Genomic DNA, 22901 nt, shown 5'->3' with positions numbered 1-22901 from the left:
AAAAGAAAAATATATGTCAAAAAATATCTCTGGCCCGAAAATTACAAAAAGATTTCGTGAATATTATAAATTGCTGTTGTAATTTATTTCAGTCTAATTTAACCAGTCTGATTTAACATTAAGCATCGTTATTGAAAACATTTTAGGATTAACAATATAACCTAGTTTTGGAAAGTGCGGTATGATGGTGGAAGGTTCAGCCTTTACCAGAAACGATGTGTTCCAAATGGCAATTCGTGTTGCATTTGTGTCCGCAGTGACTTACTTTTCAATAAAATGGCTCGTCAATCAAATAGATCCGACGTCCAAGAGCCGGAAGAAAGCAGAGGAGAGAGCGCGGGAACAGTTACGCAAGTACATATCGATTTTCTTTACAAAACTTCTGTTCTAATTTTAAACTTTTCACAACATTCTAATACTTTATTCTAGTCTTATTATTAAATTCCATTTGCTCATTGCCAAGAACAAATAAATATAAACAGTTGCAATGTAAATTCAAACAGTGTAAATATTCATGATCATGTGTTCTATCATAATATATCAGTACCTGGATGACCAAGCTTTGCTCGGTATAGCAAACACTCATTGACTTCGTGTTACTTAATAACGCCATCTACTGGCCGTTGAAACAATTAATTGCCAACAATATAGTATTATTATTCGCCAATAGATGTCAGGAAGAGTCATATTTTTCAGTTTATCGATTATCGATAAAACACGAATAAAAAGACATTTTCTGAAAATGATTCCTAGCTAGATCGATTTATCGCCCCCGAAACCCCCTATATACTAAATTTCATGAAAATCGTTGGAGCCGATTCCGAGATTCTAATTATATATATACAAGAATTGCTCGTTTAAATATATAAGATAGAATATTGATGGCAAGTAGACCATGCATGTGTTAAGGATATCTTGCAGAGCGGGGCTCGGAGGGCGGCACTCGCTGGCGCTGGACAAGCTGACCGACCACGAGATGATCATCGCCTCACAGCTTGTAGTACCTGAAGAGATAAACGTAAGTTCAATTATAATATGTTTTCTACATAATATGTTTAAAGTTTTCTTATCAAACAAATTCAGGCTCTTTTTGACCCTCTATAACTTCATAATGGATAAACCAACAAGCCTGAATTTTCAGTTGTTAAGCAAGCATTGTATAAAAACGGTATATTTAAAATTTTATTCAATTTGCACCAGTAGTTTAAGAACTGTAACTTGTTAAAGTTTCTTAATTTTGTCACTGACTGACTGACTGACTGACCGATCACCAAAAGTCTAAGGCACTTCTAGCAAACATAGAACCTTCAAATTTGGAATATAATTAGTGTTTAGTGTTTAAATCAAGGGAAAGTTCCAATATTTCAAAATTTCTGTCCAGTTTTCTAGATACACTAACTTCGTAAATAACTTTGTAATCCCATATAAATGTATAGGATTACAAAGTTATATTTGCGGTTTATGTATCATTGTACCCGTACCATCAATATCTCCGGTTTATCGTCGGTAGAGAGAGATATCTAGCTAGTGTTTAGTGTTTTAATTAAGGGAAAACTTAATAAACATTTCATAAGTACTGTCCAGTTTTCTTCTTCTTTCCCTAACTTCGTGAATAACTTTGTAATCCCATATATACATGTATAAGATTACAAAGTTACATTAATTGCAATTTATGAATCATTGTACCGGTAGTCGGTACCATCGATATTTCCGTACGTATTATATTATGTATATTCGAAGGAGTAATAGTTGTAGATAGGTATCTATATATATGAAGCACTAGCTTTTGCCCGCGGCTTCGCTCGCGTGGAATTAAAAAATCGCGTAAAATACGAATATTCTTGTAAACCTCCTTTGGAAACCTGACGTTTTTCTAAGACCAAAAGTAGCCTATGTTACTCTTCATTCTTTCAACTAAGTCTACGTCATAAATCAAGTCGATTGGTTGCTTCGCTAGGCCGTGAAGAAAGGACAATCAAAAAAACAAACACACTTTCGCATTTATAATAATATTAGTATGGATATTGGGTAGTCCTGAAAGGCAAGTAGTATAGTAATACTGTATACATAATGATTATATTATCATTAATTGTTAGTTTTATTTGTTTCTTATAAAAATCGTTATTGATATTTGTAGTAGTAAAAGGTACCAAAAAGGAGAAAAGTAGGACTCTACAAAAAGAAGTGAGATCCCATCAAAAACATCCTGTAAAAAACCAAGTCTCGCAACTCAGTTTTTATACCGTAAAAATTTATGAGATCCATGCAATACCAAGTCAGTTAATTTATTCAGTCCCTACCTAGGGGGCCTTCTGTCTCAAGTTATTACGTAAGTTATTATCATATCAATATTAAAAATCTTTTACGTTTTAAATAAATAGATCGACTTGGACATCGCATGAAAACACAATGTATCTTACAATTCATACATAATTATTATAATATGTATTAGATTGTTTAGTTTATTGCGCTCCATGCGATTGATGCAGGCCCGTAGTGCTGTGTGATACTGTATAGTGTTATACTAAACAATCTAATCATGCGATGTCCAAGTCGATCTATTTATTTAAAACGTAAAAGATTTTTAATATTGATATGATAATAACTTACGTAATAACTTGAGACAGAAGGCCCCCTAGGTAGGGACTGAATAAATTAACCGACTTGGTATTGCATGGATCTCAAAAATTTTTACGGTATAAAAACTGAGTTGCGAGACTTGGTTTTTTTACAGGATGTTTTTGATTGGATTTTAATATTAATTCCATATATTGTGACTGACTCTACATTTGATACGACTAGCGTTTTATTTTGTCATAATTATATTATGGTTACTATCATGTTGTTAATATCAATTTTAACCTTTAAGTACACGCATTGTTTTGGGTAACGTTCCGTCACGCGTGGGGTCTAGAAGTACCCCAATATAAATATACATATAACTATAGATATAAACATATAAATATAAATATAGATAGCAGTGTTGAATTTCGTATCGCTCTTATTAATTTCTTAAAAAATATTAATTACACAATTCAAACTATTTAAGTGCAATAAATATTTATCCAAAAGTGATTATAATAACGTAAAGATAGAAAAATCGCATTTACCTACGAAAACAGGACACTTCAAGTGAATTTTGTTGGGGCGGTATCCATTGTGATTTATGGCGTCACTTCAAAGAAAAAGTGTTAAAAAATGAAGTGCTTTAAGTGTGAAGACGATTTTATTGACGACAATACAGTGCAATGTGATGGATGTAAAAGAAATGTCTGTTTACAATGTAGCAACCTTACCAGTAGTGAAGGCTGAAAGGCAAACGGACGCTATTATACCTATGCGCTCTTTGTCGCGAGGCACTATTTCAGGTTCCGAAGCTGATAAAGGCTTACGATGGCCTACGTAAAGAGCTTCATGAGATTAAAACTTCTTAAGAATCCGAAAAGTACTACTCCTACATGAACTACAAGTACCCCCAGCCCCTGTGAAATCCTCAACGGACACAAACACTATCATGATGGAAATCGCTGAGCGGGAACGCCGAGCTAATAATGTGATTATAGTAGGAGTACAGGAGTGTAGCTCAGATTTAAGTAATGATAGAAAAGAGCATGATAATCTAAAAATTCAGAATATATTCCTGGATATTAGCATATTAGCAAGAGTGGCAATCTCGATTATAATGCTTCTGTAGTATCTGTGCAGCGCCTGGATCGTCGGGAAACCGGAAAAACACGTCCTATTAAGGTGGTCTTTTCCTCGCGTAATATTGCTATTGGAGTACTAAAAAATAAAGGTAGTGCGAGCAAGGATATAAGGATTTATGATGACAAAACGCCCATGCAACGAGAACAATTGATGGAACTCAGAGAGGCACTTAAATCTAGGATTGAAAAGGGGGAAACAGACCTTACAATAAAATATGTAAAGGGCTCCCCAAGAATAGTTCAACAAAAAAACTAATACATAACACTAATACAAGCCCATACACTGACTTTACATTTTGCTATACTAATTTATTCTCATTACCACCCAAATTTGATATTTTTCTTCAATATATCAATGCAAAAAAGCCAGCAATTGCCATCATAACAGAAACATGGCTTAATAGTAACGACAGTTCCTGTTCCTTTAATATATCAAACTATAATCTATTTAGATTGGATCGCAAACATAAATCAAAAAGGAGTGAAGGGAAAACTAGAGGTGGCGGTGTTGCCATGTATATAAGAGACAATTTTAATGGTGTTCCTATAGTAGCCAATTATAATAGGAGATATATGTGCGATGAAGTGGAAGCTCTTTTCATAGATATACAATGTAGTATATACCACTTTCTTGTTGTAGGAGTATACAGAGCAGACGATACCAATGAAGATATATGGAGACCTCGAGACACCAAGCTCTACTCTAACATTTTAGAAGCGGCTATAAACAATACAATTATAGTTGCCGGTGATTTCAATCACCCTGCTATAGAATGGCCAATGAACATAAGCCAGACATTACCTGGTCCCGCACTACTCTTTAGAGAAATGTTTATGGACAGTAATCTTACACAGCTTGTAAACTTCCCAACAAGATTTAGAACAAATCAGACCGCTTCACTATTGGACTTGATAATGGTTAATGAACACTCTTTTATCAAACATATTGACTACAGCCCGCCAATCGGAAAAAGCGATCACTGTGTTATTGAATTCAGTACCCAACTTCTTATAAAAAGACATATAAATAATCAAAAGTTGCAAAGACCATACCATTTGATCAATTATGAAAATTACAATGCAGATCTTGCCACACACTTACAAAATGTGAACCCGAACTGTAACACAGAGGAACAATGGTTACAATTGCTGAAAGCAATAAACGTCACCACGAACAAACATGCCCCGGAAAGACTTATCACATATAAAAGTCACAATAAACCTTGGATCAATAAAGACATTTTGAAACTTATCTCCAAAAAGAATAAGCTCTGGAAGCTATATAAACAGACTAGACTAAATGAGGACTATGAAAGATACCGTGAAGTGAATAATAGATGTGTCTCACTTACAAGAAAGCAAAGATTTAACTATGAATCAAGAATTTTGGACCACGGTGAGAAGGGATTTTACTCATATATTCGGCAGAGTGTCTCCTCAAAAGTTGGCATACCTCCTGCTATGAGAAACCCGAATGGAGACCTTGTTACAAATCCAGTGGACATAGCAGAAATATTTGGCAGTGAATTCCAAAGGGCATACTCTAAAACACAACCACTCGACCTCGGTACGCAGCTTCCTATTTTACCTAAACTTACAAATGAATTGAGTGATACGTGGGAGAGCCATGCTTCGGCACGAATGGGCCGGCTCGACCGGATAAATACCACGTTCTCACAGCAAACCGGCGTGAAACAGCGCTTGCGCTGTGTTTCGCCGAGTGAGTGAGTTTACCGGAGGCCCAATCCCCTAACCCCTAACCTATTCCCTTCCCTACCCTCAACTATTCCCTTCCCTTCCCTTCCCTACCCTCCCCTATTACCCTATTCCCTCTTAAAAGGCCGGCAACGCACTTGCAGCTCTTCTGATGCTGCGAGTGTCCATGGGCGACGGAAGTTGCTTTCCATCAGGTGACGCGTTTGCTCGTTTGCCCCCTTATTTCATTAAAAAAAAAAAAAGTGATATTGAATTCACAGCTACAGATGTTACAAAAGTAATTGCAGGACTTAACAGTCACTCATCACCTGGTCCAGATCAAATTTCATGCAGTATTATTAAGAACTCCAGCAATTTACTAGCCCAACCATTAACAGACATAATGAACAGCTCATTCCGCTCTGGTGTAGTGCCTCAAGATTGGAAAAAGGCCATTGTAACACCAATTTTTAAAAAAGGAGATAAGACTGATCCCAAAAACTTTCGACCTATACACCTTACAAGTGTAGTGGTGAAAATTATGGAACAAATCATCTCTGAAAAAATGAATATATTTTGGCATAGGGAGGGAGTGATCTCTGCCAAGCAACATGGATTTGTCAAGAAAAGATCAACCATAACCAATCTACTGACATGTGTACGTTCTTGGTGCAATGAACTTGATAATAAACACCCTGTTGATATCATATACCTGGATTTTGAACGTGCCTTCGATAAAGTTTCCCATAAACACCTTCTTCTGAAACTTGAACACTTTGGAATAAGAGGACGGCTTCTAAACTGGATTAGTAACTACTTGAAAAACAGAACATTCCAAGTTCGAATAGGTAACTCTCTTTCCCACTGTAAAGCAGTGACAAGCGGCGTTCCACAGGGCTCGGTGCTCGCAGCAGGCCTGTTCGGTATGTATGTAATTAATCTAATTGCAATGATAAGATCTCACCCAGCCTTCTTTTCTGATGATGGCAAATTATTTGCTAACCCGCTAGTAAGCTCTAATCAAATACAGGATGACCTTGATCGGATACTTACTTGGACCAAAAACTGGTTATTAAGTTTGAACTTAACAAAGTGTTGTGTTTTGCACTTGGAAAACAATAACCCAAAATTACAGTACACCATTGACGGTTGTCCTTTGACCTCTACTAACTCACAAGCAGATCTGGGAGTTCAGATAACACACAACTTAAAATGGGATCAACATATTGCCAACATTGTCAAGAAAGCCAACTCGTTTGTTTACTTGGTTAAGAGGACCTTTCAAGTTGTAACAATTGACCTTTTTTTGAAAATATACAAAACATACATAAGACCACTACTGGAATATGGATTCCAAATTTGGAGTCCATACTTTCATAAGGATATTGATCTTTTAGAAAGTGTACAAAGAAAGGCAACAAAAATACCGAAAGCACTTCGACATATGAGCTATGAAGATATATTAAAGGCCTCACGACGCTAGAAGACAGGCGCCTTCGTGGAGACCTCATAGAGACATACAAAATACTAACACATTGTTACAGCGTGCCAGAGCTTGAAGATATTTACATTAGGAAAAATGTGAAATCCAGGTCAACTCGAGGTCATCATCTCAGACTAGAACGTACACCAGCGAACTCGCTTGTAGCTCATAACTTCCTAAGCAATAGAGTTGTGCAGACTTGGAATATGTTGTCCGATGATATTGTATCTGCACCAACTGTTAACAGCTTTAAAAATAGACTTGACAAATGGTTGATGACAAATAAGTCCTGCAAAAGAAATTAATAACGAGTGTGTGAATTACAACACTGTGTGATATGGTCATTATCAGCTAAATGCTGCTAGATCATTAACAATAAATAAATAAATTCAAAATGGTTTAATATTTTTAAAACCTCTTTTATATAATGAGAAAATATATTATTTTATTTATGAAAAGCATTTATATTTATAAATAATAAACTAACCATTATTTAGACAGTAAAGAATATTTTTATGAACTAACCAATCTCGTGCATAGAATTTTTAGGGCACATGTTGAATGTACTAAAATTCAATAAAAATGTCTACTTCTGACTAACTTTTTATTTTTTTCTAATAAATAAGGAGTTATAAATAAGTAATCAAAATAAAAATTAACACTAAACATTACAGAAAAAAAAATTGACAATCCTTGAAACACTAAACTAAAACACAACTCTAAACTAAAATTATTCCTTGAGTAGGCTAGGTAAGTAATAAATAATTTTACTGAATGAGGCTTGCAAATAGTTTTATAGCAAGGCTTACGGACAATAATAATTAGTTTTGGAACAATAACAGCATCTTCTCTTCATTTTTGGTGCACTAGGTCTACCTACCTCTAACTCTTCCAAAATGTTTCCAAAAACTTTCAGAGTCATTAAATTGTATAATATTATGATTTCAGCAATTTGATTTCCTGTTAGTCGGCAACAATTTTTGCCATTTATACATAGCCAATTCAAAAAACAAATAACTAAACATAATCACGGGTGATTATTCATTTAGATGTTACGGGATAAAAAATCACGGGTGGGGTCTGTAGGTATCCCCACATAAGCAAAAATGTAACTTCTCTCAGCAGAGGAGCGACGGGCTTTTACACACTGAAAGACCTCGCGTTGCATTGAGATTAGCCGAAAATGTGCGATCGTAACTTGCCAATTTAAAAAATTATCGTCAAAAAACAGCGCGTGGGGTCTGCGTAGACCCCGCCGGTGACGTTAAAGGTTAAGATTGTTTTATAGCAGATTAAACAAGTTAACTTATGTAGAAAAATGGTATACACTGTTATTTTCAAATAGCATTTATTTAGTCAAACATAAACGTTACCGACACTACATGCAAAAGGAAGTAGTTTCCGAGAGTGTTTGTAAACACCAATAATCTTCCTCTGTGTGTTCTAAATAACTCTACTTTGTATTTTTATCGAAAGTGCATGAAACAAACTATTACAAAATGGTTACCTATATCCTGTAAGTTATTTAAAAAAATATTTATCTCCGGTCGAGCCGGCCCATTCGTGCCGAAGCATAGCTCTCCCACGTATAAATATATATGTGTATAATTATATTCACAATAGTGGTGATCTGATGAAGGATCCATAAGTAATCGAGGGAACTCCTCAAAATTTATGGGGAAACATGTGGTGACTTCGGTTTCGTGAGAAGTATTCTAAGCATATGCTACAAACAAGTAAGATTTTGCACCGAGGTATACCTACCTGGTATACCGTGGTTCGGAAGGTGCTGAGAGAACTCCTGATTCTTTATAGATACAAGTGTGGGAGTTTCGGCGTTGTTTTAAGAACGGAAAGCATATGCTACTATGCAAATTACATTCATCATCATCATAATCACTACCATAATATTATACCATGCATCGTCCCATGATTATGAGCCTTTTCATAGACTTTTAGATCGAGGCTCGAGTTTGTCAAGCGATAATTTAAAAAAATCTATACTTAATATTATAAACCTGAAGAGTATGTTTGCTTGAATGCGCTAATCTCAGGAACTGCAGGGCCTCTATCATGAGCTCTTAAATCCATTCTCTTTACGTCCTTATACTGACTGTATAAGGACGTAAAGTGAATGGATTTAAGAGCTCATAATAGGCCCCCTAGGGGCCTATTATGAAAATGTACGGTTTCTGTGAAATTCCTAATTTACGCGGGCGAAGCCGCGCGGGACATCTAGTCTTTCTATAAGAGGTGGTATTATCTTATTGTCGGAGTTTTTAGATTGTTATTTCTTTTTTGCGCTATTTATTAAATCAGTACTTTATCCATGCAGTGACGTAACCTTAAACCTATCCTACTAATATTATAAAGGCGAAAGTTTGTTTGGATGTATGGATGTATGGATGTGTGGATGTATGGATGTTTGTAACTCTTTCACGCAAAAACTACTGAACGGATTTTAATGAAACTTTACAATAATATAGCTTATACATCAGAATAACACGTAGGCTACAATTTTAACCGACTTGCAAAATGGGGGAGGTGTTATGTTCGTTTTCTTATATTCAACGATTACTCCGCCGTTTCTTAACCGATTTTCAAAATTTTTCTTTTGGTATGTAGGGTATCATCCCAATTTGGTATTATATTCACAAAAGTGGTGATCTGATGAAGGATCCATAAGTAATCGAGGGAACTCCTCAATCCTACTAATATTATAAAGGCGAAAGTTTGTTTGGATGTATGGATGTATGGATGTGTGGATGTATGTGATGGTCACCAGTTTGCTTGTTTGCCCCCTTATTTTATAAAAAAAAAACGATCATAATATAACCGATATGGTGTATTTAATAATCCTAAAAAAACAGTACATATTGTATACAGATTATTTTCTATACCGAACTAACATTCTATATTGTCAGATATAAAAATGATAAATATTTAAACATTAAATCTACATTAAATTCATAAATACATAATTACAACACTGTACATCTGTATTAAAAATGTTTTTACTACGTACTAATCGCCACACTATCGTTTGTAGCATCGCGTCGTCCTGAATATCATATAGATTCCTATAAGAAAAGTCAATTAGTTACGATCGTTTTTAAAGTACTCGGTGATTGTTTAATCCAAAAAGGACATTGTATTTGGGATACAGTATAAGTAGTCTACTATGCCACATATAAATGGTTTCAATCGATTACGGGTTTTTGGTCTATACATTTTTGGGCATTCGCCTTTACCATGGAAATTGTCAGAAAATAAAATAAAAATACCGACTTAGTGGCGCATCATTTTATTTACTTATTATTTATACTTATTATTTTTCATGTATTTATCTATCGATGCTAAAAATGCCGTACAGAATCATATGACCAAAATGTACTCACCTTACATGCACTTTTGAATTCTCACCAGCACTCAGTTTGACAGCTTACAAGTGACGGCATAGTGCTAAATCCGATTATTTTATGCTCTAATATCGTCCTATATACGTCACCAGGTGGTTCATATGACCCATCCATTTTGGACATGGGCCTGCAGTAGTCTATTATAGTTGTCATGTAGTGAGTTATCAAGTTACTGATGCTAGTTTTATGATAGTCAGTACTTTGAGCAGGGTTAAAATTCAGTAATCAACTGTAATTTGAGAATCAAAGCGTCAGTGGTAAATAAGTCTGTTAGTATGTATTGTTAATTTTTCATGATGGATGGTGTCTTAACATCTGAGTTGCCTTATATATTTTGTTTTTCAGCAACTTCCTGGGGTGGTTCCTTTTCCTTTCGTATGACTGTCTGCAAAACAGAACATTCCTGTATTTCAGGTGAATTGGAAGGATATCGCCGGCTTAGATCATCTGATTAGAGAGTTGAGGGAGACAGTGATCCTGCCGATACAGAAGAGAGAGTTGTTTACTGACAGCCGCCTGACACAACCGCCAAAAGGAGTACTGTTGCATGGCCCACCTGGTAAGCAATGTTTTGTTGTAAAGGCTTATACAGTAATATTTCTTCTTGATGCAGAAAGACTTATCACTACCAATCCAAATAATGAAAGGCATGTTGTGTCACTGCCTATTATCGTCTAAACCACAAGAAAAGAAACAATGAAAAATTATATGACAAAGTATGAAGTTTTATTTGTGTCATAGTTTTGAATTTTGACCTTATAGGGAGGGGAAGAGGGGATTTCGGGACAAGCTCGAGCGTGTCAGATTAAGCTTGTATAGGCTTCCGACATGTATCTAGTTATCATGGTATAGAAATCAGATTTCTCACTTGGTGGGTTAAAAAAATATATTTTAATACTGAAATGTCATTGGATCTGTCAGATCATAAGATATTTAGTATACCCCAAAGAAGCCTCCATATAAAGTACTGACGATTCAAAGGTTAGGTACGCCTGTAGCAGCGTTGCCAGATTTTTTTTGAGCCAAGTCACTTTGGAACTTTTTGAGTGAAAAAGCGGGATTCTTTAGTCGAAAGCGGGACAAAGTAAAAAAAAAGTATAAAATCAAATGTTTTTTGAATTTTTATATTTTTATTGGCGTTAAAATAACGTTTACCTGACAACAGATAGCTAAAGTAGCCAAAGAAAATCCACCCCTCTATCTCCCACACTCTTATCTTCATTACGCACCTATCTTTCTCAGCACGCTGCACGTACGTTCGGGCTTTCTCCTAAAAAACGGGACTGAGCCTGTCCCGCGCGGGACATTTAATTTTGATGAAAAAATCGGGACGTCCCGCCAAAATCGGGACGTCTGGCAAGCCTGGCCTGTAGGGACATTTTAAAATATATAAAAAAATAAAGCTTAATATTTTCTTTTCCTAACTAAGCTTCGCAGATATTTTATAGCCTGTCAAGAAAGTAAATAAATAAAAAAGTGGCAATATCGTAGTGTCTACCCTTTCAAATCAATCTAAGAAAAAAGGATGACACTACGATGTTGCAACTTTTTAATTTCTTCACTTTCTTGACAGACTATATTTTGCACTAAACAGTAAACTAAATGATTTACTCCTTGTTGTCTAAATTACATTTATAATTTACCTAAATAAGAAATTTTCTGAATATTTTTTCTTTTTCAAAACTTTAAAATGGCTGCAGCTTCTGAACCCACCGCTAAAATAAAAAAACGCTCTTATAATTTTTTTATCAGTTTTACCTAATGTAAAAAACCTACTATGTCTCCATGACGCTCGAGTGACTACACAAATAGCACCTTACCCTCCCCTACTATTATTTACTACTTAGGTTAGTAACCCAGTCTGGGTTACTAACCTAAGTAGAGATATTAATATGTCCATGTTGATGCTTGCATGCAATGCGTGCTTAATAGGTATGAGGGAATTTCGTATTCGTATTAAGAAGTAATAACATTAATGTACAATTTTTTGTTTCACAAACTTTCAGGTTGTGGCAAGACACTTATAGCAAAAGCGACTGCAAAGGAGGCAAACATGAGTTTCATAAACCTGGATGTGTCGTTACTCACTGACAAGTGGTACGGAGAAACGCAGAAGCTTGCCGCTGCTGTGTTCTCCCTCGCAGTCAAACTGCAGCCCTGTATTGTGTTTATAGGTGAGAATTATCCACTATGACCTAGATATAAATTATAAAGTAAGAAAAGTGGCAACTATTCTTGCATTCTATGTAGATTTTTTTAGATAGATATATTATAGCCACTTGTTTCTTTCACTTGTGCACAAATATAACATTTGCACAACAACAACAACCAAACAAAAGACAGGCAGCAATAGGTTAATGAGCATCTTTCTAGCTGCTCTACAACTGCTATTTGATTGCAAATACATACTTTATCAAAATATTGTGTCCCTAAAACAAGATGAAATAATTGACAGACGAGATCGAGTCGTTCCTGCGCACGCGCACGCAGCACGACCATGAGGCGACGGCGATGATGAAGACGCAGTTCATGTCGCTGTGGGACGGCCTCATCACCGACCCCTCCTGCACCGTCATCATCATGGGTGAGTGACGACGTGTGGGGTGATGATAGAGTGATGATGAAGACGCAGTTCATATCGCTGTGGGACGGCCTCATCACCGACCCCTCCTGCACCGTCATCATCATGGGTGAGTGACGCCATGTGGGGTGATGATAGAGTGATGTTGAAGAGGCAGTTCATGTCGCAGTGGGACGGCCTCATCACCGACCCCTCCTGCACCGTGATCATCATGGGTGAGTGGCGACAATTTGGGGGATGATAGAGTGATGATGAAGACGCAATTCATGTCGCTGTGGGACGGCATCATCACCGACCCCTTCTGCATCGTCATCATGGGTGAGTGGCGACAATTTGGGGGATGATAGAGTGATGATGAAGACGCAATTCATGTCGCAGTGGGACGGCCTCATCACAGACCTTTCCTGCACCGTCATCATCATGGGTGAGTGGGGTCATGTGGGGTGATGATAGAGTGATGATGAAGACGCAGTTCATGTCGCTGTAGGACGGCCTCATCACCGACCCCTCCTGCACCGTCATCATCATGGGTGAGTGCAAGGCCTCAATGAGAATTGGCGGGTACTCCTACGAGGGCTGCTATTTATGTATCCGGAATTAAAAAAAGAAACAAACATATATCATTTAATATGGTTTTATTGCTTTTCAAAATATTCGCCGCGATGATCGACACACTTTTGCATACGCTGGAACCAATTTTCATAGCACTTTTTCCATTCTGATTGAGGTATCTCCAAAACGTGCATTTTGAACGCATCAACAGCCTCTTCGCGGCTCGAAAAACGTTGACCACGTAATTTGTTCTTCGCGTATGGAAATAAAAAGAAATCGTTAGGTGCCAAATCGGGGCTGTACGGCGGATGACCAGTCAATTCGATCTTTTGACCCTCCAAAAACTGAGTTGTTTCAGCTGAGGTGTGACAGCTAGCATTGTCGTGATGTAATATGATTCTGCGTTGTCGGTTGTCCTTTCTTATTTCTTCAAAGACTTCTGGTAAACAAATGGTCGTATACCATTCAGAATTAACCGTTTTACGATTCTCTAATGGCACTGTAGCCACATGTCCATTAATTCCAATAAAACAGGCGACCATTTGCTTCAAAGTACTTTTTGCACGAGTAACTTTTGTTGGTTTCGGCTCATCTTGGAACACCCACACCGTTGACTGTTGTTTAGTTTCGGGGTCATATGCATAGATCCAAGATTCATCACCTGTGTAGATATTATAAACGGCTTTTGACGTACCACGGTTGTATTTTTTTATCATTTTTTTGCACCAATCGACACGAGCCCGTTTTTGATCGATTGTCAAGTTGTGCGGAATCCAACGCGAACATATTTTTTTACAGCCAAATGTTCGTGTAATATCTTATGTATGCTCGTCATACTTATGCCTAAGGACGCCTCTATCTCGCGATATGTAACATGACGATCACGCATTATTAGTTCCCGCACAGCATCTATATTTTGTGGGACAACAGCTGTTTTTGGGCGACCTTCTTTATTTTCATCCGTGAGCATAGACCGCCCACGATTAAACTCACTGTACCAGTGATAAACACTGGTTTTTGATGGTGCTTCATCTCCAAAAGTTGCGGTGAGTTGAATAAAGCACTGTTGTTGATTTAACCCACGCCGAAAATCGTAGTAAATCATTGCACGAAAATGTTCACGCGTTAAATCCATGGCAAATGAAGACACGCAATTTTCAAAATGACGCCACAATGGAAAAATAATTGACAGTCACATGAAACAAAATGTATTCTTCAACCAAAGAGTTCTATTTTCAAATGTTGTAATTACTTTTTAAATATTGTTCTTGTAAGTGGCCAGTTCCGGATACATAAATAGCAGCCCTCGTACTGCGGCAGATATACTGAATGGATGTATGTATGCCTATCTATCTATTCTATACAATGCTTTACCTTGTCTTATATATTGAAGCGTTAATCATATCAATTCAGAGACAATATACTCAAATATAAACAAAATAATGGACCAAATTAAATTGTATTTTGTATTATGTATTTGGAATAAAATCAGATTGAAAGGCATACCGCATAGTTGACAAGTATTTATGTACCCTGGCTGCAACTCAATTTTCTGCTACAGAGTGTATTAAGAGTTATGACCATTAGCGGGGTCAAGGGGGGGGGGGGGGGGGGGGGTTACGCTGGGCGACCAGATAAAAAGGGGAGCTGAAGGCAAACAAAAAAGGCGCCAATTTTTTCAGCACTACCAGCACCCTGGGCGCCGAAGAAATCTCGCCCAGGGCGCTGGTAGTGCTAAAACCGACATTGACACTATAGGTCTACCAGAATCTGATGGCAAAAAGTGAGAAAAGAAATTGACTAGCAATGCCGGGGTAATTAGAATAAAACATTTTGATCACATGATGGCAGCGTTGCCAGTTTTTTTTTTGTGCCAAGTCGGGACTTTGGAACTTTTTGAGTGAAAAAGCGGGATGCTTCAGTCAAAAGCGGGACAAAGTAAAAAAAGGTATAAACGACCAAAAGATTCTGGAGCCCTATAGCGGGTGATTCTGTGTGTGAAACATGCAAATATAAAAATTAATCCAATGATCAAGGATATTTTTTGATATTTTTTGAAAATCTTCCATCCAAAGCCTTGTCCAAAACACTTGTCATTTCAGGTGCAACAAATCGTCCTCAAGACCTGGACAAGGCGATCCAGCGTCGCATGCCGGCCACTTTCCACGTGCCCATGCCCAACGAGGCGCAGCGAGAGAGAATACTACAGCTTATACTGAATAACGAGCCGACGGCACCTGATGTGAGTACAGACCTTGTCCGTACCCAAAGGGTAAAAACGGGACCCTATTACTAAGACTTGGTTGTCTGTCCATCTGTCCATCTGCCTGTCTGTCTGTCTGTCTCCAGGCTGTATCTCAAGAACCGCTATAGCTAGACTTCTGAAGTTTTTACAGATTGTGTATATCTGTTGCCGCTATAACAACAAATACTAAAAACAAAATAAAATAAATATTTAAGCGGGGCTCCCATAGAACATACGTGATTTTTTGGTCTTTTTGTTCGATATCAATAATGGCAACAGGTAGGCACTTGATATTTTCAAAAAGGCTTAAGGTTTGTTTTCCCTGGATTTATTCCTAGAAGTTCCCACAATCTGGGACCACTCTTTCATAGGAGTATTTAGGTCCTCTTGGCGTGTGGTCGCCATGGAGTCAGGTTGTTTGACCGCCGCCTAAGGCTCGGAGTTGTTACCCGTTTAGCACCACCCGGGGGACACGTGTAGGGTGGGCCTAGGAAAAGGTCGTAAATCCTACGGACGCGGGTAACTCTATCCCCCAAACTCGCACTTGGCCGATTTTTTATGAGTATAGGCCACTTTAATTTTGCCGCCCCTATGTACTACGCCGCCATTGTAGGACGCTGCCGCACCCCCGGTACGCCATAGGACGCTGCCGCTCATAGGCCATGGCCTATACTGCCTATACATAAACCCAGAGCTGCATATATTAATGAAAATCATTGCGCAGCGTTCTTAAGGTCCGCTGTCTTTCTCTGTCACATTTCAGTATATTATGTCACTAATGTATAAGGCCGCGTCCCCATTAGACAAGACGCGGCACCGGCACCGGGTTACGGCACGACGCTGCCACCGTGATACGGTACGGCGCCGCACCGTGACACGGTGCCGCGTACGGTTCGTCCCGGTGCGTGCGTATTCAGTCGATATTTGCGCTCGAACGAGAGTGCTTGTCTGGATATGGATCGCGACAGAATTATTCTTGTTACTAAGACGAAGATTGAAAAAGAAACAGAAACAGAGAAAATTTTGGGTAAATCCGTATATTTATACAATATTATATTATATAATCGTTTAAGTTTGGACACAATTTTTGTTTGGATGTTTCACCAGAATAGGGGCGCAGGTGCGGCGTCGTGCCGTAACACGGTGCCGGCGCCGCGTGTTTTATGGGGACGCGGCCTAAGTTACTCCCGTTCGGGTGTCTCATTTTGGTGTGGCGAGCAGCGGGGCTAAAATGGTCACATTTAGCAATTCCTCTCAATCAATTCAGCAAATGAATTGTCAAAACTGTCAAACTGTCAAATGTCAAATCAGTACAAAAATACAGAAGTGAATTGCAAGCAGAGTTGCATTTTGCGACTTAAGAAAAATGAATCATAATATGATTCATATCATGATTCTTCAAAGCGACCATTTTAGCCCCGGGGGGTGGGCATATTGGAAATGGGGACACGCTGTTAGTAGATCAGTGTCTTTATTAGTGGATCTCTCTATCAGACGTTTACACGTCATTTGTAGCTATTGCATGCTATTGGTAAGCTTACAACAGGTTTTTGCTTTAAAGGTTCTTTCAGTGTTAGATAGCCCATTTATCGAGGAAGGTTATAAGCTATATTTTATCACGCTATGAGAATGTGGAAAAATTGAGGAAATTATTTGAAAGGGCTTATCTCGCGAACTACTCGAGCAATTTTTATGTTATTTGGCACAGATAAGAAGTAGACCACGCGAAGGAGGCTATCGATTTTAATCATTTTTTCAGTGGCTATATATTTTATACCCGTGCGACGCCGGGCGGGTCGCTATTGAATATATATTTCTGAATGTCCCTGTTTTAATTTCAGATCGACTACAAGCGTCTAGCGGCGTGCACTGAGGGCTTCTCGGGATCAGATCTACACGAGCTGTGTCGCCAAGCCGCCGTGTACCGCGTGAGGGACCTCGCCCGGGCCGAGATCGATAGGGAGGATCGGGTAGGTACCCGGCGGGGATAGCCATCTAAATATATATAACGAAAAGGTTGACTGACATAGTAATAATAATAGACATTTATTCAAAAAGCACATACACATTACACCACATTACAACAGATGACAGCAAAAACAGAAAATAAAAGACAAAAAATATAGATAGTGATCTATCAACGCACATCCCGTACCACTGGACGGAACGAGCTGAAATTGCAGGTAGATGTTATGACGTAGACATCCAATAAGAAAGGATTTTGATCAATTCTACCCCCAAGGGGATAAAACGGGGGATGAAAGTTTGTATGAAACTTTGTCAATTTTAAACGGATCGGGCTGAGACTTTGATACCTAATTAATAATAATACTTCTTAACGCGAGTGAAGTAACGGGCAGAAGCTAGTTATCTAATATATAAAAATAAGTCTGGTTTTCCTTCCTGACGCTATAACTCCAGAACGCACGAACAGATTTCCACATTTTTGCATTCGTTGGAAAGGTCTCGGGCTCCTTGAGGTCTATTGAAAAAAATATATCAGAAAAAACTTCAAGAGAAAAGCAGGAAAACAGGGAAAATCATTTTATGACAAAACAACGTTTGCCGCGATAGCTAGTTGGATATATTAGGCGTGTACTGAAGGTTTCTCGGGGTTCAGATCTACACGAGCTGTGTCATCAGGCGGCCGTGTACCGCGTGAGGGACCTCGCCCGCGCCGAAATCGATAGAGAGGATTGGGTACCAAGGACTTGGGGAAACCCGGCGGGGATAGCCATCCATACTTGATATCTTGATATGTATTATAAATACGGAAGTGTATGTCTGTCTGTCTGTTACCTCTTCACTATAGCAAAGCTCGGTCATCCAGGTACTATTCATTTATAGGTTATATTTTGAATGAAATACGTCTTGCATTATTATAATACTTACCATTTGAATATCCGTTACAGGCATCGTTGAACAAAACAGAATCAGACGACGAATACGAGGACGCGGTGCGACCGATCAGTATGGACGATCTGCGACTGTCGCTCTCCAAACTGAAGGAGTCAAAAATACAGTGCGGCTCCATGCCCCCTAACATGAGGCTGGAGTTGGACTAAGTCTATTTAGTGGAATATGTATAGAGGGTTTAACGAAACCAAGGGTCTGTTTCCACCACTTAACTTGACAGATGAAGTATGGAGAATCTGTCAAAAAAGTTGTGAATAGCCGGCAGGCGACGGCACATCAGAAAGTGGTAAAACAGGCCCTTAGTGATACTTTAGGGTGCATATGGGTATGTTGAGTTCGCTGTGAAAGTAGCAGCGCTGAAAGAGCAAAAAATTTTTGTGGTTTGTATGGGCAAGCGCCCGCGCGTCATGATTTTTTCCATACAAACTGCTACTTTCACAGCGTACTCTATAATATAATAGGACCCACACACACCCTATAGTATTATCACATAGTTTTGTTACACCCGGTATAGACTGCGTATAAATGTAAGATCGCTCGGCAAACATTTTAGGGGAAGACGCAATGTTAGATTTTTTGAATAGGGGAGTGAACGAGGCGAGTAACTCGCTAGTGGTAGATCATGTAAAACGGGTCGTTATTGATAGATCGCCATCTAACGGTGGCACATCATTGACAGCATTGAAGTTAATGTGTGTATGTGTTATAAACATGTTCTTAACAGATATTGTATATGTTACGCTCAAAGACCGAAAACGCTCAGTGAGCGAAAAAATGGCTCACAAATTTTTTCGCTCACTGAGCGTTTTCGGTCTTTGAGCGTAACATATACATGAGCTTATTCCCCTCTACAGTTTTGCGGAGCGATCCTAAAAATTTTGCGCGCTCTACTATATTTTAGTGGACTTATGTCTTGGTATAATCGAATGTCAAAATCCATAAGCAGTCTATTTCAGGTTACAACCACAATCACGGTATTTCGATAAAGGAAGTCGCTTCCCATAGGACGAATCTACTGCTTGTCTGGTATTAACTTTATGGTACTACATTATATTATATGACATATACTTAAAGCAAACTCTGTCGGTTGTAACCGTAGGTTGTAACATAATAATTATGGCGAATTTAATCTCTTGAGATTTTGGTCAAGTTAGTGACAACGGCATTTTTAATATACAAAATGTTTGTGTAAACACCATTATCCTTGAAACCATCAAATGAGCCCGTCAAAATGAACAACTTTTTCTATGAGAACAATGCTGGGAACTCAAAAAAATCCGTCTTCATACCTAGTATCATACCATGAAAGTTGTTCATTTTGACGGGCTCATTTGATGGTTTCAAGGATAACGGTGTTTACACTAACACACTCTATATAGCCTTAAAAAGATATAATATATTAAACTACCTTCCTTTCCTGAGTTGTTACAAGCTAATATAAACTGGTATACTGATTATGACGTATCTGTTACTTGTTGTATAGAGACAGCCACAATCACCAAAACCGGTGTGGCATTCTAGTGAACTCACCCTGCTGTAGTTACCATGAATTTACTCTGACTTATAATCTGAGTTTTTAAAATGACAGTGGAAAGTGTGTCTACCAACTGACAAATAATTGTGTGAAATGCGAAATCCAAATTGAACTTTATTTGAGCACAAAAGGATACAGTTTTCATTGCAAGTGGTTTTCTGGAATTGCTGGTAGCTCAAATTCTGGCAGTAAATTAATGTATATCTTCTTATGTAGTAAATAAAGCTCAATTCTGAATCTCTTTAAAGCTGAATCCCGTCATGGTTCTATGTAAAATAGTGTAAAGGTGATCGCACATTTGTCAGCACGCACGCCGAACGCGCCGCATTTTAGAATTCGTTGTATGAAATGATGTGAAACCTCGCACATTCGTCCGCATCGTACGCGTCGTATATCGGTACGGTGCGGTGCGTTCGACGCGTACGGTGCGTACGGTGCTGATAAATGTGCTATCAGCTCAAAAAGTTGTCATTTTATTAACTGAGATTATAAAGTCGTACTCACAGTGATGATACTATAAATAGTTGATATTAGAAGTTACACCAAAAGTACCTAGTGATATTATAATACGACAAGCTTATACTAACACAGATATAGTACGCTTTATACGTCATACAATATCGAATAATCACCAAATAGGTTTTTAAAGAGTTGAAATAGATGCTACGAATAATAAAAACTAAGAAAAAGTAACTCCGTCAAAAACATGCTATACAATACTTGTCGTAAATGTGTACCTAATAGGTACACAATTCAATACATTTGCAATATTTAGGTCGCCTTGAGCAGTATCAGGCTGACGTTACATGACAGGTCGAAAGGAACCTTTAAAACGGTAATAGTATGGGAGTTACGTTTCCTTAGTTTTTATTATTCGTAGAATAGAAGCAAGCAAATTTCACGTTGATCGCCATATTAAAAAGATGTTAATAGTTTGTAGAAGGGTTTAAAAACGCGAAACGCACCTGCAACTTCTATTCTTGCATTACCATCAGGTTACCTGTCTACTAGCTTGATGGTAATTTATAAAAGAATTTGTCTTAATATGCTTTGCAGCAGCTGTTGTATAGCTTGGCCCTAATGTTGACAAAAAATGGGGCGCTAGTTTCTTTGTAACTGTCATATTTTTGACGTAAAATGTCAAACGTTTTGTAAAATGCTTATAGTCTCAAAAAAGTGAAGAAATTAAAAAGTGGCAACATCGTAGTGTCATCCCTTTTTTCTTAGATTGATTTGAAAGGGATGACAATACGATGATGCCACTCTTTAATTTCTTCACTTTTTTGACAGACTATATCTATGGCAACAATTTTGTCAAAAAATTTTTTAGTTCCACCTTAATAAATTTCTGCTTTTAAGGCCAAGCTGTAAACGATTATTTATTAGTTGTGTTGAACACATAAAAACTATTATTTACGTAGTGGTAAATAAAAAGATAATAAATACCATAATCTATAATTAACATTAAACTTAAATTAACTTTATGAACAGTTTTGGCATTGTGTATAAAGACGTATAGGCCACTATATAAAATACTACCTACGTTAAATAGGAATTCCTATAAACAGTCCAAAGATACTTTTTCACACAAATTTTACAGGTTAAAACTAAACTAAATATAGAATATTACGCAAAAGTCGGAGCAGAGGTACGTACAGTAAAAATCCGACCACAACCCGACATGTTGCACACGTCATATTAAAATATTGACAGAAACGTTGTTAAACGTTGAACAAAATTTTTTGTTTACTGTCTATGCTAGTGCTAGCTCTAGCGTGAAGACATTGCAGTAATATATTCTATTAATACATTGAAGATTTCAGTCATAGCACTAAGGTACTAAATCAAAATTTAATAGTTTACAACATTTAAAATATTTGATATTTATAACTAAACATACCGACACGAACAAAGTATGCATGGCAAATTTTCAACAAAATGTAATCACCATTTTGCTACGTATGTGTATGTCGCAGTCATCTGGTTAAATCTGCGATTCGTTTGAATGACTAGCGCATTCATTGATTGACACCATTCAATTGAATGACTCGGCCGAACGTCGATTGAACGATCGTCTCAACGTCCAACTAGTTAGCGATTTGTAACATAGCCCTTTGAAGATATCGGACATGAAATCAGTCGTGTAATTGAACGTATTTCATTTTTTCCTTACTGCGGCGCTAGTAGTCACTAAAACAAATATGGCGTCAAACAGCTCGCACAGCTGATATCACTGTGTTGATATGTTGTCGATTAAATTTACTTTAAAGTTTAAAGTGCTTTATTTCTATATTTTGGATTTACCCATAACTTCCCTGTCAACGGCTACTTAAAAAAAATATAGCATCCCATTTAACGACTTTACTATATGACTTTTAGTCCAGACGTTAAATGTCACAGTCAACGTCTTGACGAGTTGTCCTTTAGTCATTCGATTGAATGGCGTCATTCAATAAATGCGCTAGTCATTCAATCGAATCGCAGAATAAACCAGATGACTGCGACATATACATTTTCTTGATTTGATAAAATTTGTGTGCCACTGTCGCAAAATAATATTTACATATTATGGCTTTATACAAGGGATGAAAATTAAAGCGTATACACTATTATATATGTTAATGCTTGTGTCAGTGCATTGTACAGTAGAAGTTGTATTAAAAAAAAATTAAGAGTACTTATTAGATGTTCGTAGTACAAACAAATCATTTATCAGATGTTTTCATATTTAAAATATCATTAAAATTGAGCCTAAGCCTAATGTTTATT

General features: G+C 37.6%; 1 protein-coding gene and 1 long non-coding RNA gene across 4 annotated transcripts; one reads left to right on the top strand and one right to left on the bottom strand.

The window, feature by feature from the left end:
• The first annotated feature begins 28 nt into the window (after positions 1-28).
• On the top strand, positions 29-18849 carry LOC121735528 (outer mitochondrial transmembrane helix translocase). Of its 3 annotated transcripts, XM_042126370.1 has the most exons (9): positions 29-354; positions 910-1018; positions 10719-10863; positions 12311-12478; positions 12760-12888; positions 15540-15679; positions 17524-17557; positions 18287-18382; positions 18595-18684. In XM_042126370.1, exons 1-8 carry the CDS (start codon positions 182-184, stop codon positions 18370-18372), a joined length of 984 nt encoding a protein of 327 aa, XP_041982304.1. In that variant the 5' UTR covers positions 29-181; the 3' UTR covers positions 18373-18382; positions 18595-18684. The 3 variants fall into 3 exon arrangements, with proteins under 3 accessions (XP_041982304.1, XP_041982303.1, XP_041982302.1); XM_042126369.1 differs by lacking the exon at positions 18287-18382 and having other exon boundaries at positions 922-1018; positions 17524-17652; positions 18595-18849; XM_042126368.1 differs by lacking the exon at positions 18287-18382 and having other exon boundaries at positions 17524-17652; positions 18595-18849.
• Positions 18850-19971: 1122 nt separating this feature from the next.
• LOC121735549 lies at positions 19972-22641 on the bottom strand. The gene is made up of 2 exons (XR_006036877.1): positions 22456-22641; positions 19972-20002 (listed from the first exon to the last, which is right to left on the bottom strand). It is a non-coding gene; the product is annotated as an uncharacterized LOC121735549 (long non-coding RNA).
• Between the last annotated feature and the right edge of the window lie 260 nt (positions 22642-22901).

This window comes from Aricia agestis, chromosome 17 (assembly GCF_905147365.1).
Source record: "Aricia agestis chromosome 17, ilAriAges1.1, whole genome shotgun sequence".
Taxonomy (NCBI): Eukaryota; Metazoa; Arthropoda; class Insecta; order Lepidoptera; family Lycaenidae; genus Aricia; species Aricia agestis.
Note: the sequence above shows the minus strand (reverse complement) of the source record. Positions and strands in the feature narration are given on the sequence as shown.